At 39.5% G+C, this 14,753-nt stretch overlaps 1 protein-coding gene across 1 annotated transcript in view; it reads right to left on the bottom strand.

Moving 5' to 3' along the window:
• LOC125722785 (uncharacterized) overlaps positions 1-7,099 on the bottom strand; it is a 62,902-nt gene extending 55,803 nt beyond the window's left edge. Inside the window, exon 1 of the mRNA XM_048998991.1 lies at positions 6,174-7,099. Coding sequence (XP_048854948.1) covers positions 6,194-6,865 — 672 coding nt within the window. The 5' untranslated portion in view covers positions 6,866-7,099 and the 3' untranslated portion in view covers positions 6,174-6,193. The remainder of the gene's footprint in view (positions 1-6,173) is intronic.
• Positions 7,100-14,753: the final 7,654 nt, after the last annotated feature.

The raw sequence follows: 14,753 nt of genomic DNA on the forward strand, positions 1-14,753 counted from the left end.
AGGGGACCACCAGAGGACAGATGGAGTGGAACCGGGAACCAAGGGATTTGCCAGTGACTGGCACTCACTGTTGTTTTCGACTACAATAAAAACAGCTGTACTGGCTAAATAATGAGCATACAAAAGGAAAAAAAGACATGGATAGGAATAAAAAGGTAATTAAAAATAGAAAAACAACTGAAGAGTCATTCACACTGAACACACGTCTCTGCTCTCAGGACGATGATCCTGCCAACTGCGCCAGACTGTGACAGACCGAACTACAAAACTGTAGACTCAGTGGACAGCTGACTACGCCACCCTAGGAATTTCATCCAGCTTTCCATTGAGACTACAGTTTTGCAGTCTGTTCTGCCAAACAATGTATTAAAAAGTACAGTGTTATACATGACACTGTAATTAGTTCAATTCAAGAGATGTACTATCAAGTTATAATAGTGTGATTATCATAATCACACAAATATATGAATTCCTCTCATACTGAATTAAACAACCCTTTATGCTGTCCCTTATGTGAATTAGTAAAAATCTCAATAGTCATATGCAATTCCAATTCCCCCTTTTATTTATTTTATGGCAGACAGACAGCAGTGTATTATTATATTATAATTATATTATATTTATTATAATTATATAATTATATAATATTATAATTATTATATATATCATTATATTAGGGTGCCCCTCGCAGAAGGTAAATTTAATCTTATTTAATTACATTTTCTATATAGTGTCAGATGACAGCAGACGTCATTTACTGTAAGGTTACCTTTACTATAGAAGATATAACAGCTCCCAAAGTTCTTCATCTGGTACAGAAAACATACGCCTGACAGATGTTGAAGTTTATTCCGTCTTTATTCTTCTAGACACCGTGAAAAACTATTAAATAAACATATTATTAAATTCCTGCATTACATTTAATCTTACAAGACATTCTAAAAGATCCATGATATTACCGCTAAACAGTGGCTCATACATCACCGCAATTCCACTTTTCAATACAAGACAACAAGTAAATACAATAAATATAAATTACGGTGTGCGCCTTCTGACCAAATGCTTAGGAGTTATTACAGATCCTGCCGTGACAAGCCGACAAACCACAAGTTGACTCCATGAATCTCCCAGCATGCATTTACTCCTACCCTATTCCGTCACATGACCATGTATTCAAGGGTTAACACGGATCAATTAAATAGTCAGCAGAGGGCACTGGCATACATTTCACAGTATACATTCTATATTAAATCAAACCAGCAAAAGGTGATTATAAAATAACCGTCTTAGCGACAGTTACAGAGTGGCGTAGTCACCCTTTCGCTCTATAGCGCCCCCTACCCCTACTACGATTATAATTATAATAATTGCCTCAAGTGCAGTTACGCTGGTTAAATTACCTGGAAATGTTATTAATGCACATTCTCCTAGAAACTAACAACGGTGCTCACTCAGGTATATTTATAATAGTCAGAAAGCTGATGTAAAGTCTGATATAGTGCTGATGAATGTGTTATTTTGTAGACAGTAATAGGTTTAATTAATTTTATATTCCATTACTGTAGAAAGCTATACTTGCTTACTTAAGGTATTTTGCGTTATTAATATGTGATTTAAATGCAGGTAGTTTTATTACAGTCAGCTTTTATTCACAGTGAGTAGCTTGTCATCATGAAGAGGAAGTGTGACAATCGTGAGGTTTTGGGCAACCACAGAAAAGCAGGAAAGTAAGTAGAGACAGTGAGATAATTAGTGCCAGTCAGATGATAGACGTATACAGTATGTGAGTCAAAGGTTCTTCATATATTAATCATCCCATTCAGGTAACAAATCCTTAGAAATCCATTCCTGAGCATCATGCCAAGAAACACCACTTGTTTACTGATAACTGCTTTCATGTAAACTCTGCTGTGCTGAGAGTAAAGATGAAGAGGGAAAGACAGCAAGAGGCTGCTGACGGCAGAGAATGCAGGCGACATGGAGGGGAGTGAGAAAAGGAGCAAATATTGATGGTTAAGAGTGAATAATGACGTCACAGCAGCCTGATCCTGATGTTAGTTTAATATGCTTCTTAGTTTGGCCTGTGGTGTGTATTTCAGATACAGCATTTAATCAGGGAGACTGAGTGTGAGTCAATGGCAGAGAGAGAGAGAGAGAGAGAGAGAGAGAGAGAGAGAGAGAGAGAGAGAGCAGACAGGCAGGTGAAGATGAAGGTGTATTAGGGAGGAGGGGGGAGGAGCTTGGACCTTCACCAAATCAGCCAAATGTAAATGTCACGTCTATCAAACAGGAGACCCTGCTTTCAGGAGAAATGGTTTAAAGATCACACTGGGCTCCCTTACAGCCCCCCTCGTCTTAAGGGGGGTTCTTTGTTTCTACTGTGCAAAATAATTTGTAACACAAATGTCTAAACTGGCATGAAAGACACATTCAGCTCTTGTGAAGACTGGCATGTGAAACTGGAAAAGGCACTGGGGAAATTCAGTGCACATAAAGACAGGCAGTGCCACAGATTAGCACTGATGACATGGATTCAGAAGATCAATCCTGTTAATATTCAACCTTCAGATGAGCTGGAAAGAGCAGCAGCAAGTGAGGAAAAATCTTCTGAAGTTAAGTACTTGGCACGGCAAGGCCTGGCTTTTCGAGGTGTTGGTAAGGAGAGTGGGAATTTCAAGCAGCTTCTAATGCAAACAGCAGAGGGCGATGCAGAGCTGACCATGTGGCTGAAAGGTCACTTTGATTTCACCAGTGCTGTTTAACTGTAACGCCTGTTCCTGGGTTGCCCTCAGTCCTTGTTATTAGTTATGATTCTCACTGTCCTGCATTGTGTCTTGTTAGCTGTGAATTTAAGTGCCTGTTCTGCTTCTGTTCTTTGATGCTTCATTATAGCTGTATGTTGTATGTATGTATATATGTATATAGTTCTCTAGTTGTGTTTATTCCATCATTTAGTTCATTCCTGGTCATTTGCAGTTTATTTTGGATCCATCCTGATCCTTTTGGTTTTGATGTGTGTGTTGTAATAAACCCTATTTTCCACCCGTGTCATGCACTGCCGCAACCAGAAGAGGGCAGAAGATATGGCACAAAAACAAAGGAAGAAGCCTAACTTTAAAAAGAACAAAAAACATCAAGACTCCTCCAGCATGGGGTGGTGGGTTAACGAATAACACAAACAATCAAAGAATAAGCAAACAAATGAGAGAAAAGATGCAGAGATGACTGAGAAGCAGGGGATGACTGGACAAGAGATGACAGGACCAGAAGACAGGAGGGATACAGGGAGAGCGGAGAAGACAGTATAACTGAAGAATGGGAGAAGAGGAGAGACCGCAGAGGAAGGAGAACATAGATGACTGGAGGGGAGGGAATATAGGAGCAACAGAGAGAAGGAGGAAGGGCTGCGGAGGAGAAGACAGGATAAGAGGGGAAAATGTGAGCAGAGAAGGACAAACACCCCCACTGCCCACCAAAGTGCACTTGTAAGTAAACCACAATTTTAGCCTTGGGCTCAATATCTGGACTTGTCTCTGTGTAGCAATGCATAGAATCCTTGACACTGGTTATGACTGTACTGTATTAGTCCTAAACCTGCCATTATAGTGTAAGGAGAAAAGATTTTTTTTTAAATAAATCATTTAAAAAAAAAAGGTAGAGCGATGTAGCCGCCCCCCCCCCCCCCCCCAAAAGCCCTGTTTGTTCCCTTCTAGCTACCAGATGAAACTCACAATGCACCCCAACGCCACCTAATTTCTCTTCCACATGATGCACCTTATTTACCCTCTGAATCCTGTCTATTATTGAGCGTTTTTCTATCCATTTGATTATAAGCTTATTACACTGTATATACATTAGTCAGCCACATGTGCTGTACGGCTTTGTTTTCCGGACAGTCTGGGCTACTCAGATGTGTCATAATTCGATTTGTAAATGCTGACAGTCTTGATATTATCCTTCTTATCAGGAAAAACTACTTCTGTATATAGATATTTCTCAATTTTTAGTCTCATCTAATATAAAAATTGGCAGGTAGTACAAATATAATCTTATAAATGCTGAGATTAGAGTATCTGCGATGCAGGAAAGCAGGGGTTTCATTGGGGCCCTTTCTATGGCTTAGTACTGTGAAGGAATACATGGTTAGTGTCAGGCGCAAATGAATATCTTTGATTTTGCATCCATGTGGTAACTTGTTGAAGTTGTCTGATAGTCAGTAATACATGGTTTAATTATTATGATTGTTTATTTATTACTTTATAACATCTAAAAGAAACTGAAATAGGAAAGCTTATTTTAATTTATGGTCCACTGGATAAACACAGACATTACAGACGGTTTTAGAGTCTAATGCTGAATGTTTTTTGCGATCATTTTTCTGCCTGCATATGCTGTGATTGGTGCAGTGAAATTTGAGAATGTGTTTGTGGTCAGTATCATAGCCTCAGACAACAAACCAACGCTGTAGCGTGTCACTGTGTTTACATGTGAGAGGGGTTCCAGTTACATAATGAACTCGTTCTAATTGTTTTGACGGAGCTCGACAAACCTAAAAAATAAATGCTGGTGTTATCAAAAACTATGTCATATAGCTATATTCCAGATTTATTACAGCCAAACACATCTCGGAGCTCCGAGGAACCTCCTTCTCCTTACATTTTCCTCCATCCCACTCTTCTCATCCCTCCATCCCTCAAATACTGTTACATTTGTCTTTTTTCCACATGCACACCCTATCTTGATCATACTCTGACTGCATGGCATCCATATGCAGGGCAAACTATTTTACAGTCTTATCTAGTATAATAGGACATAAACATTGAATTTGATAGTTATCTTTTATTTACACATTAGAACACAACGCATGAACATGAAGGGATCGTTTGCATTTGCAACCAACACCTCCGCAAACCCCCCTGCGGAATACTGGCCGTGGGCAGGGGTGGGAATCCCCAAGCTGGAAGACTGTACTGCGTCATGTTAACATTAGCTAGCTAGTTAGCATGGATACAGAGTGCACCGGACTAAAACTATAAAGGACGTAAGGTGTGTGATATAGTAAAACACTTACTAACTGGTAATGCACGTTAGCATTACGTTAAATTACAACTTTACCTATTACTTACCAGAATAGCCTCCTACACGTGCGACGAATGACAGCAGGCAGAAGGCTGCGCGTTTTTCAGAAACACACCGGAGTTAAACTTACGCCGCATAATTTACCGGCACTTCTAACACCAACATTTGCAGCCAATAACTCATATGTGGTAGTAACACTGAAATTACTTTCTCTGCGTCAAAATAAGGCAACACTGTGATTTTGATACTTTATCATTTATACTTAACTGTACCTTCCTCCCATTCCTCAGTCTCTGCTTATTGACATTTAGGAGAGTGTCAGATATAAATTAACAATTCAAAATTATCAAACAAAGACAGACACAACACTGAAGAGATGACAAAGACACAGTTTGAAAAGTAAATATGTTTTATTGCAAATCTCTTATCTTAACATAGCCTACCTTATCATATGTTAACTTAACCCATCTTATATTTTAACTTAGCCTATCATCATATTTTAACTTAGCCTATCTTATCATATAACTTAACCTATCTTATCTTATTATATTTCAACTTAGCTTATATTAATATATTTTGTCTTAGCCTATCTTATATTTTAACTTAGCATATCTTATCCTATCGTATCTTATAGCTACATTAACACTTAAACAGTATCTCTTTCCGTTGGGTCCCGCGGGATCCCAGTCCCAATGCAGGGCTCAAACACGGGTATTCTAAGAAAAAGAAAATAAACACTTTACTTAACTTTACTTAAAGCAGTCATATAACTGCATTATACATACCCAATTAATGCCTTATAAATCATTTATAAAAGTATTAAAAACACGGCTGTAAATACTTATACAAAGGCATAACACATTATAGCTATGTTGATAATGCATTATGAATGCTCTGATCTATATATACACAATAAATATCTTCATAATACATTATATCGGCCATTAATCCATAATAAACATGGCTATAATGTGTTATGCTTTTTTTTCTTCAATATTTATACCCATGTCAATAATATATTTATGGATGCATTACAGTGCATTGTGAAGGTGTCAATAATGTAGTTATATTACTGCTTTAAGTCATTTCTAAACCTGAATTCACAGCCTTATAATTACTGCCTCTTGCTACTTCTTCTGAAGGGCAGGGGACAGCAGAAGAAGCACCACTTCATCTTCTTCTTCTTCTTCTTGTGGCTCTTCTCAGTATCATCTTCAGAAAGATCTTCGGCATTCACATGGAATGATACTTCTTCACTGTAGATCTTCTCAGCAGCATCAGCATCTTCTTTTGTTTTATCTGTCTTCATCACTTCAGTTTCGTCCTCTTCCTCAGGTCCTTCTTCTGGTATAGTCAGTAGCTGTGATCTGTCTTCAGATGCCACCATACACTGAAACCTGACCAGTGTGGTAGCATCAGCATCTTCTGCCTGCTGGAATACCACATCAGCTTCTTCATTTTCCTCAGGTCCATCTTCCTGTAAAGTCTGCAGCCATATTCTGGCTACATATGCCGCCATGCACTGCCAACTGTCCACTGTGGCAGCATCAGTGTCTTCTGCTTCCTGAAGCTCCTCATCTGTTTCTTCATCTTCCTCAAGTTCTTCCTCCTGGATGGGTTCTAGCCAAGTTCTGCCTACTTGTGACACCACATATTCCACAGCATTCCCTGTACTTTTCCCTCCTCCTCCCTTAACCTCCTCCACATTCACTCCCACCTCACATCCATTCTCCTCACCTCCATTTAGCATATCCATCATACTAATACTAGCCTCTGTCCCCTCCATCACAACCCTGGAGGCCTTCCCCTCAAATGTTCCCCACTCTGGTACCTCCACATATTCCTCACTACTCTGCCCCCTTACCTCACTTTCCCCCCGGCTTGTCCGGTCCTTCCTGACTTTCTTTTTTTTGTTAAGGTAGCACGTTTTATAAATTTCCCAGTCTTCAGATGAAAGGCCGTAATTACTCTGAAGACTTTGAGATGAAATACTAGTGCTGGCTAGCAGTCCATCGTTTTCCACACTCTCCCCTCCCTTACTAACCCCTCCCTTACCCAAATCGGTAGACCCCCCCAATCCCCCCTTAACCCCCCCAGCCTGGACAGTGGGGAGTGTCACTGGTGAGAACTCCTCCACACCTTCTCCCCAGTTGATCACTTCATCCCACAGGTTCCAGGCTTCCCAGTGTTGGGTGTTGGTCCATCGATCAGCTCTCTCAATTTGCTCTCTGGGGAATAAATGAGAGATTAACCAGCACTTAAGAGAGATAATAAAATAAATAAAGAGCTGGAAATTCTTCAACCATACAGAAAATACAATTGTTATAATTATTATAATAAATAATTACAGGGTTCACATATATAAAAAAGAAAGAATAAAAGAAACAGCGAGCAAGATTGCAAAAAAAATCTACTGTAAAATGCACGATACTGTAAGTGCAATAGCATATTAAACAGTAATGTCACCAAATTATAACTAGAATCAAATACGAAACAACTGTGCTCCACATCAAATGAATACCCAGATGAATACTACCAAGAACTGAGTTAACACTAACCAAGCTAAGAATATTTGAAAGTGTTAATCCTGTGTAACAATGTAAATAGATGTAATGATAAACTTAGAAGCATCTAGCCTACTCCGAAAGTAATGCCCCAATTTTTTTTAACAATTTACCTACCACCCTGTACAGTAGGGGGTCCCAACTTCCGGTCGGTGTTCCGGTACCGTCCGCGCGGAGTATTGCACCGGGCGGCAGACAACCGGGGGTAGAGGAGCCAGCCGTCCCGTTTATTAGGGGATCGCGCCGTTTTGGAAAGAAAGCTGCCCGTATTGATGTACGGAAATACGCCATTAGCCCCGCATGTCCGTATACACCGTCAATCTCCCGCCGCTCGGCGTGGGAACCCCCAAATTATACCGCCGTCTTACCGCTCCGTGACACTTTTCTACGACGGAAACCGATCCGCGGACATCGAAAGGTTGGGAAGCCCTACTAAACTAGCATGTTTGAGATGAATTTACTAACCAAATAGTCTGTCATTATTTAAATATTAGCAACCACAGTAGCAATAAAAACCACTGCACTTTAAATGACGTTAAAAAATATGTAATATTAAAAAAATATGTAATGTTTTTATTGTATTATAGACATTTACTATGTCATTATAGTATAAAAGGCTAAATAATCAAAGTAGCACAACATCAGTTGAAGAATTCAAAGACATTTTGGAGAGCTAACAAGCTACTCACCTCTGCGCCATTTTCACTCAGAGTTTGTTGTGCTTCAAACGGTAAAGTTTGTTTACGTTGTTTCTATGGAAACTGCTCTGACTCTCCGCTTGACCGTAATATAAAGGCATGTATGCAGTAATTTTCTGATTGCAGATTTGATCTGGCAAAAACTGGCACTATGATGGAAGTTATGCAGAAGTGCAGAGTAGATGGAATAATTTTTGTACCTCAATAAGATTGTATGCCGTTTGCCTGTGTCTCCAGCCAGTGCCGGAGGTGAAACGCGCCTGCAATTATCAGCGGGATAACATTATCGTTTTTTCTATTCTATGGAAAATGAAAGACCGATTTGCTGGCCAGATTTATTTATGAATCATAAACATGTTGTGGGCTATATAAGTAAAGTCAGGGCTCTCAAGTTTTATGCATTGACTGTGAGACACTTGCATTTCAACCAGTTCACATGCTCACGCGCCGCACCTTATGTTTGTCAAGCTGAGAAGTAAGGGTTAGGGTTATAATTATCAATAAATAATGTACTTCCCTGTGAAATAATGATGCTGGATGTTTATTTGCATATCATGATATGGTGCAGCCTTTTAATAGGTTTCTGTTTTTCTGTTAATCCTTCATGGTGTTGAATAAGTCAGCAAGCATAAGTCTAAGGCTAGTGAGTGACTGGTGTTTTCGGGGGAGACTCCCTAGAGCTGGAGAGAAATACCTTAAGGCACGGGATGAAAAATCCCAAATCTTCCAGGAAAAATGTCAGCATTATATGTATTTGCCACACAGAACAGAACAAAAAATTCCATAGGGAATCACACGCCTACCATAGTCACTATACTACTCAGAACGCCTGGCAGCCACCAAATCAAACATAGGAAAAGGTCCGGATTTATAGCGTTAGAATGTGGTAGAGACTAATATCCATAACGTACCATCCTAGAACACACTGTGTTCTAAAATTTAAGCCCAATTAAAATCTGAATATTAAATGAGGAAAATAATTTGATTTGTTCTTCTATCCCAAGTTGTGGTCTAAAAGCAATAAGACCACCATCCATTATGTCTGCTTTGGGGAAAATGCACTCCTGTAGCCACTAGGGGAGCTCTCACCTCTTCTGGTAATAATTATGTTACGCATTCTAACAAGCTTTATTATCTGTGTCAATAAGCCCTGCTTTCACACTAACACTCCTGCTGAGAGGCTAGTTTGATTACCAGTCTTGCCCTTGTCATTAGGAACACATGAGAATTTGCGCAGTGCTGTTTCACAGTGGATTCTCACTGGTTTTCCCCAAGACTGGTACGATACATTTTATTCAGTTTCATACCGCAGGTTATTGCAAGAGGGATCAATTGGTTTACTTTTATACTGGTGCAAGGAAACTATTATTATGATGGTGGGTTATCAAACACAGTAGCTGGCTACCTAAGACATAAGACGCCCATTATGTACCTGTGTGTCACCTATATGAGCTTGGAATCTGTATATCAATTGAAATAATTATTCATAGCCCAGATAGCATCATGTTATTGTTTCAGCGTTGAAGTATAGTTAAATGCATTGAATTATGGTCAGTGTTAAATTATCAGCATTGAAACTGAATAGATTTTTGGTCAGATTTTCAATATTGAAAAATTAATGGTGGCGAAACCTTGATATAAAGTGACTTTGTCAACATTGAAAATAAGATGCTGAGTTAACATCAATATTGAAAATAAAAATGGAAAAATGAATTTATGGGGGGCGGCATGATGGTGCAGTGGTCAGCACTGTTGCCTCACACCTCTGGGACCCGGGTTTGAGTCTCTGCCTGGGTCACGTGTGTGGAGTTTGCATGTTCTCCCCATGTCGTCGTGAGGTTTCCTCTGGGTACTCTGGTTTCCCCCCACAGTCCAAAAACATGCTGAGGCTAATTGGAGTTGCTAAATTGCCCGGAGGTGTGTGTGTGAGAGTCACTGGTGTGTGAGTGTGCCCTGCAATGGGCTGGCCCCCCATCCTGGGTTGTTCCCTGCCTCGTGCCCATTGCTTCCAGGATAGGCTCCGGAACCCCCCGCGACCCAGTAGGATAAGCGGTTTGGAAAATGGATGGATGGATGGGTGTGCACCAAAGCACACATGTTTTTTTCTGATGGCTTAAACACATTTTTGTAACTACTGGCTATTTTGCAAAAACTCTGCACACAAATAAAAAAACCACCAAATCAGCAAAACATTGTAGGTCTCTTGCAAAAACTAATAAATCTTGCTTAACTCTTCAAACCTTTGTAAAAATGGTATTTTTGTACCAATCAGTTAACACAAACCATCATCTTAATAAGCATACAATGCACCAACTACACACTGATGGTAGGAATGGAAAACACATCTGGCTTTTGCTTTCTCTGTGCACGAGGTATGTCAATTTGAGGTCATACTTTTGTCATAAATAGTTCTGTAAACACAATTCAAGATTCAAATTTCAAGTATGAATGTTTATTCACATGCATCAAAAGAAACACAAGACAACATACAATTTCACTGAGAGAGAGAAAAAAAATCATTCTTGTCGTCTCTTTGGGTCCGGCCACAGAATTTCATCAACATCACATGCAATGCTTTCTAGACCAAGGCACCGGGGAAACTCTCCTGGAGTGCCTTATCCTGGCCTGACATGATGCCTGGTCAATATTCTCGCATGCCTCCTCCATTGCCTGTAACAGAGCCATGTGTTGATGGGGATGACGATCATAGACCTTCCAGCACCAGGCAGAGAAGAATTCTTCAATCGGATTCAAGAATGGAGAGTAAGGCGGGAGGTTGAGTACAGTGAAGAGTGGGCGACTGTAAACCAGTTGCGAACTAAAGCAGTCCTATGGAAACTAATATTGTCCCATATGATGACATAACTGGTCTGTGAACATTAGTGAGCATATGATGTAGGCTGTCCAGGAATGTAATAATGTGTGCAGTGTTACATGGGCCCAGGGTTGCATGATGGTGAACAGCACCGTTCTGACTTATAGCTGCACACATAGTTATGTTACCACCACGCTGTCCTGGGACATTGGTTATGGCACCGTGTCCAGTAATGTTCCTGCCATGCCAACGCGTTCACTGTTTCTTTCAAAAGGGACTCTGTAAATGTGCTTCATCCTGATTCTGTTGCATGCCAGTACACGAGATAATGCAGAGATGCTCACATTGTTTATGTTTCGGAAGGTGGTGTCATCCTCTATTATGCGCTGCTGTATTTCTCGTAGCCTAATGGAATTATTTGTGATCACCATATTGACTATATGGGTCTCTCGTTCTTCAGTGAACATTCTTCCTCTGCCCCCAGATTCTGGATGTCTAGCAGGTCTGTAGAGTAACCATTTCAGTTTTTACCTGTACAGCATTGTTGTGTTTCTCATTAGAGTATGGTACTATTACAAAACGTACTGTGAAGTAACTGTACTAACCGATTCTCATTTGGAACCGTCCTTACGATGCCTGCTACAGCGTAGCGGCTCAGGTCAGGCTGAACCCATTGGCCAGCTTCCCTCAGGGTCATTCCATGGTTGATCACATGATCCACTGTTGTAGCTCTGATGACATCAGTTATTCTATTTCTTCTTACCCTTCCTCCTTCCTCTTCACCTCCTCATCCTCTAAATTCACCTCCTAGTCTTCATCCTCTTCCTTGCCCTTCTCTAATTCTCACTCTTCTCAGTCTTCCTTCTCCCTCCATTGTTCTCCACACTGAAAGCTTACTGTACCTGTGGCTTATTTATAGCGCTCATGCTGATTGCAAAGTGAACTAATTATCTAAAACCGTTTTCACATGTTACAGTGTGGCCAGACAGCTGGCAAAGTAGTGTAAACAATAGCCATAAAAGTGTATAGTTTTACTAGGAGTGTGTTGATCATTTAGAAATTGTGTGTAAAACAGTGAGTTGTGTTTACAGTTCCGCAAAAAGAGTGCTGTGCAGTGGATTGTATTTACACATTTGCAAATTGTGTGTTACAAAAGTGCAAACTGAGTGCAAAACAGTGAGTAATTTTGCTATAACTATTAATAGTTTTATAAGAATCATTGTTAGTGTTTAAGTATTCAGAAAAACTGTAAAAAAAATTAAACGGGGGTGACTGTCCATTAAGCTAATCTGCAATCCTATTGCACATAGCATGACACAGTACTGTTTTTGACTTTTTCTTTTAATCCACCGCGATTGTGATGAATGGGGCAAGAGAACAAAAACCACAGAAATGGCTCTTTGCATGCTATCCAGTGACTACGCGAGATGGTATAGTCTCTATGGTTTAACTAGAGAAGGCTTGGAGGAAAATGCTGTGGAAAACTGATTATTTTGTGTCTCATGCCTGGGCTCTCTAGGAAAAGCATAGAGACCATATGTATCTCTACAATTGTGGAGATTTCTGTGGGATGCACATATATAGTATATATCAAATTTATATTATATAGATTATATCTAAGCATCATTCATACTCAAGTGAGAAGACAGTTATAAATCCATGTTAAGAAAAGGTTTCTGTGTCGGAAAGGTACAGAAAGAGCCTAACGCAGGTTTACAGGAAACAAAGGTGTGGTGTAGAACACAAGGACATGGACAGAGAAAGGCAATGGCACAACCCCTCAATATGATCAATTCATCTACTCTGTTATTAGATTTGTTTAAAATATGTGGGAAAAAAATTAACAATGCAGTCACAGAATAATTATTTTGCATTTTAAAATAGTTTAATACTGCAGCACAGGAACAATACATGCAAAAGTATGGCAAGGCGTTTTAACATTTAATCGCTAGACTGGATATGCAGATTGCAGATATCTCTAATTCAATTCTTCCTAGTCAAAGAGAGCATTTCAGATATCCACAGTGACATTCTTCCTATCCACAATTGTCATTTCAGATATCTAGAATGGCTATGCGACGTACATCCGGGAAAATATAAGGCAGCTAAATTATTGATGCCATTCATACTGTTGCTATGACCGTTCACTATAAACTCCTTATTACAAATAAATGAATAACTACATACGTTTCCTTGCTGAATATATAGTTTTTTGCTGATAATGCAGAACAGAAAGTGATCAAAATGATAAGTTTAGCTCATCTGCACTGTTCAGCACAAAGACACCAGTGCAATTAAATCAATATTAGCCAGATTTACCATTTTTGCTCCAGTTTCATTAAATGTTAAAACTGCCAGTTATACTTTGTAAAGATTTAACGATAACTGTTCTGCCAGTTTAAATAAACCCGTGATTCACCCCTCCAACAAATGGACTGTGCCGAATACAACATCATAGTCACGTTTGACACGTAATACATACGTTGCCTATACGTAATAACAACGTAGGACTCACATGGCTGAACGTAGAGACCACGTGACTACAACGTACAGGGCACGTACTGCATGCGTATAGCCCTTACGTCAAAAGGGGTGTGTACGTTTATGCCAACCAATAGCATAGATGCATTAAAGGTACAAACGTCTTAAGAGGTTCAAATTGCCCGCATTAACATGCAGTTTTAAGACGTGTTAAGATGTCCGAATGGCTTAACACGTAATATACGTGTTAAGACATAATTTGTTTGACATGTTGGCATGGGTGTCAAAGTAGATGTTAAGTCCCAAATGGCCTTCCATAATAAAGTCCATCCATCCATTTTCCAAACCGCTTATCCTACTGGGTCACGGGGGGTCCGGAGCCTATCCCGGAATCAATGGGCACGAGGCAGGGAACAACCCAGGATGGGGGGCCAGCCCATCGCAGGGCACACTCACACACCATTCACTCACATCCATAATAAAGTGATCTTTCAAAATAAAATCACAATCAAATTCTTCACCCTTTGGTTATTATTCTGTGTGCCTTCTCTTATGTGCAATGAAATAGACCAGGGTGACAAAATAAGTATTATATACAATGTTATCATGGAAATAAATCAATACTTATGTTTAATCAATTTGCCTATGATTACGGTTTAAAAGAAAATTGCGAAGAGCCATTTTCCTTTGAGTCCCAATGATTTTGATTTCATACATCATAAATAAAACCACATATTTGTTGATAGTGATGTATTTGTGATTTTTTTCTATAGATCATCTGCAGTATATGGAGTCCCTTAGATGTCAGGGTGAGAAAATATATTTTTAATTGTTTTGTGTTTCCTCTCAATAGTTTTGCGTTCCCTCACAATACTTTTCCTAATAATAATAACTGTACTCTGTCCATTTAAAGTACAAAAGTTAGAATTAATGGATTAATAAGTATAAACCAAAATAATACAGACATGTCCAGTTACGTGTACTTTACTGTTTACAGTAACTGGCAGTCATTGGACATCAATGATTATCATCATTATTTGTTATTATTATTATTATCCATCCATTTTCCAAACCGCTTATCCTACTGGGTCACGGGGGGTCCGGAGCCTATCCCGG

This window comes from Brienomyrus brachyistius, unplaced genomic scaffold (assembly GCF_023856365.1).
Source record: "Brienomyrus brachyistius isolate T26 unplaced genomic scaffold, BBRACH_0.4 scaffold42, whole genome shotgun sequence".
NCBI classification, from domain to species: domain Eukaryota; kingdom Metazoa; phylum Chordata; class Actinopteri; order Osteoglossiformes; family Mormyridae; genus Brienomyrus; species Brienomyrus brachyistius.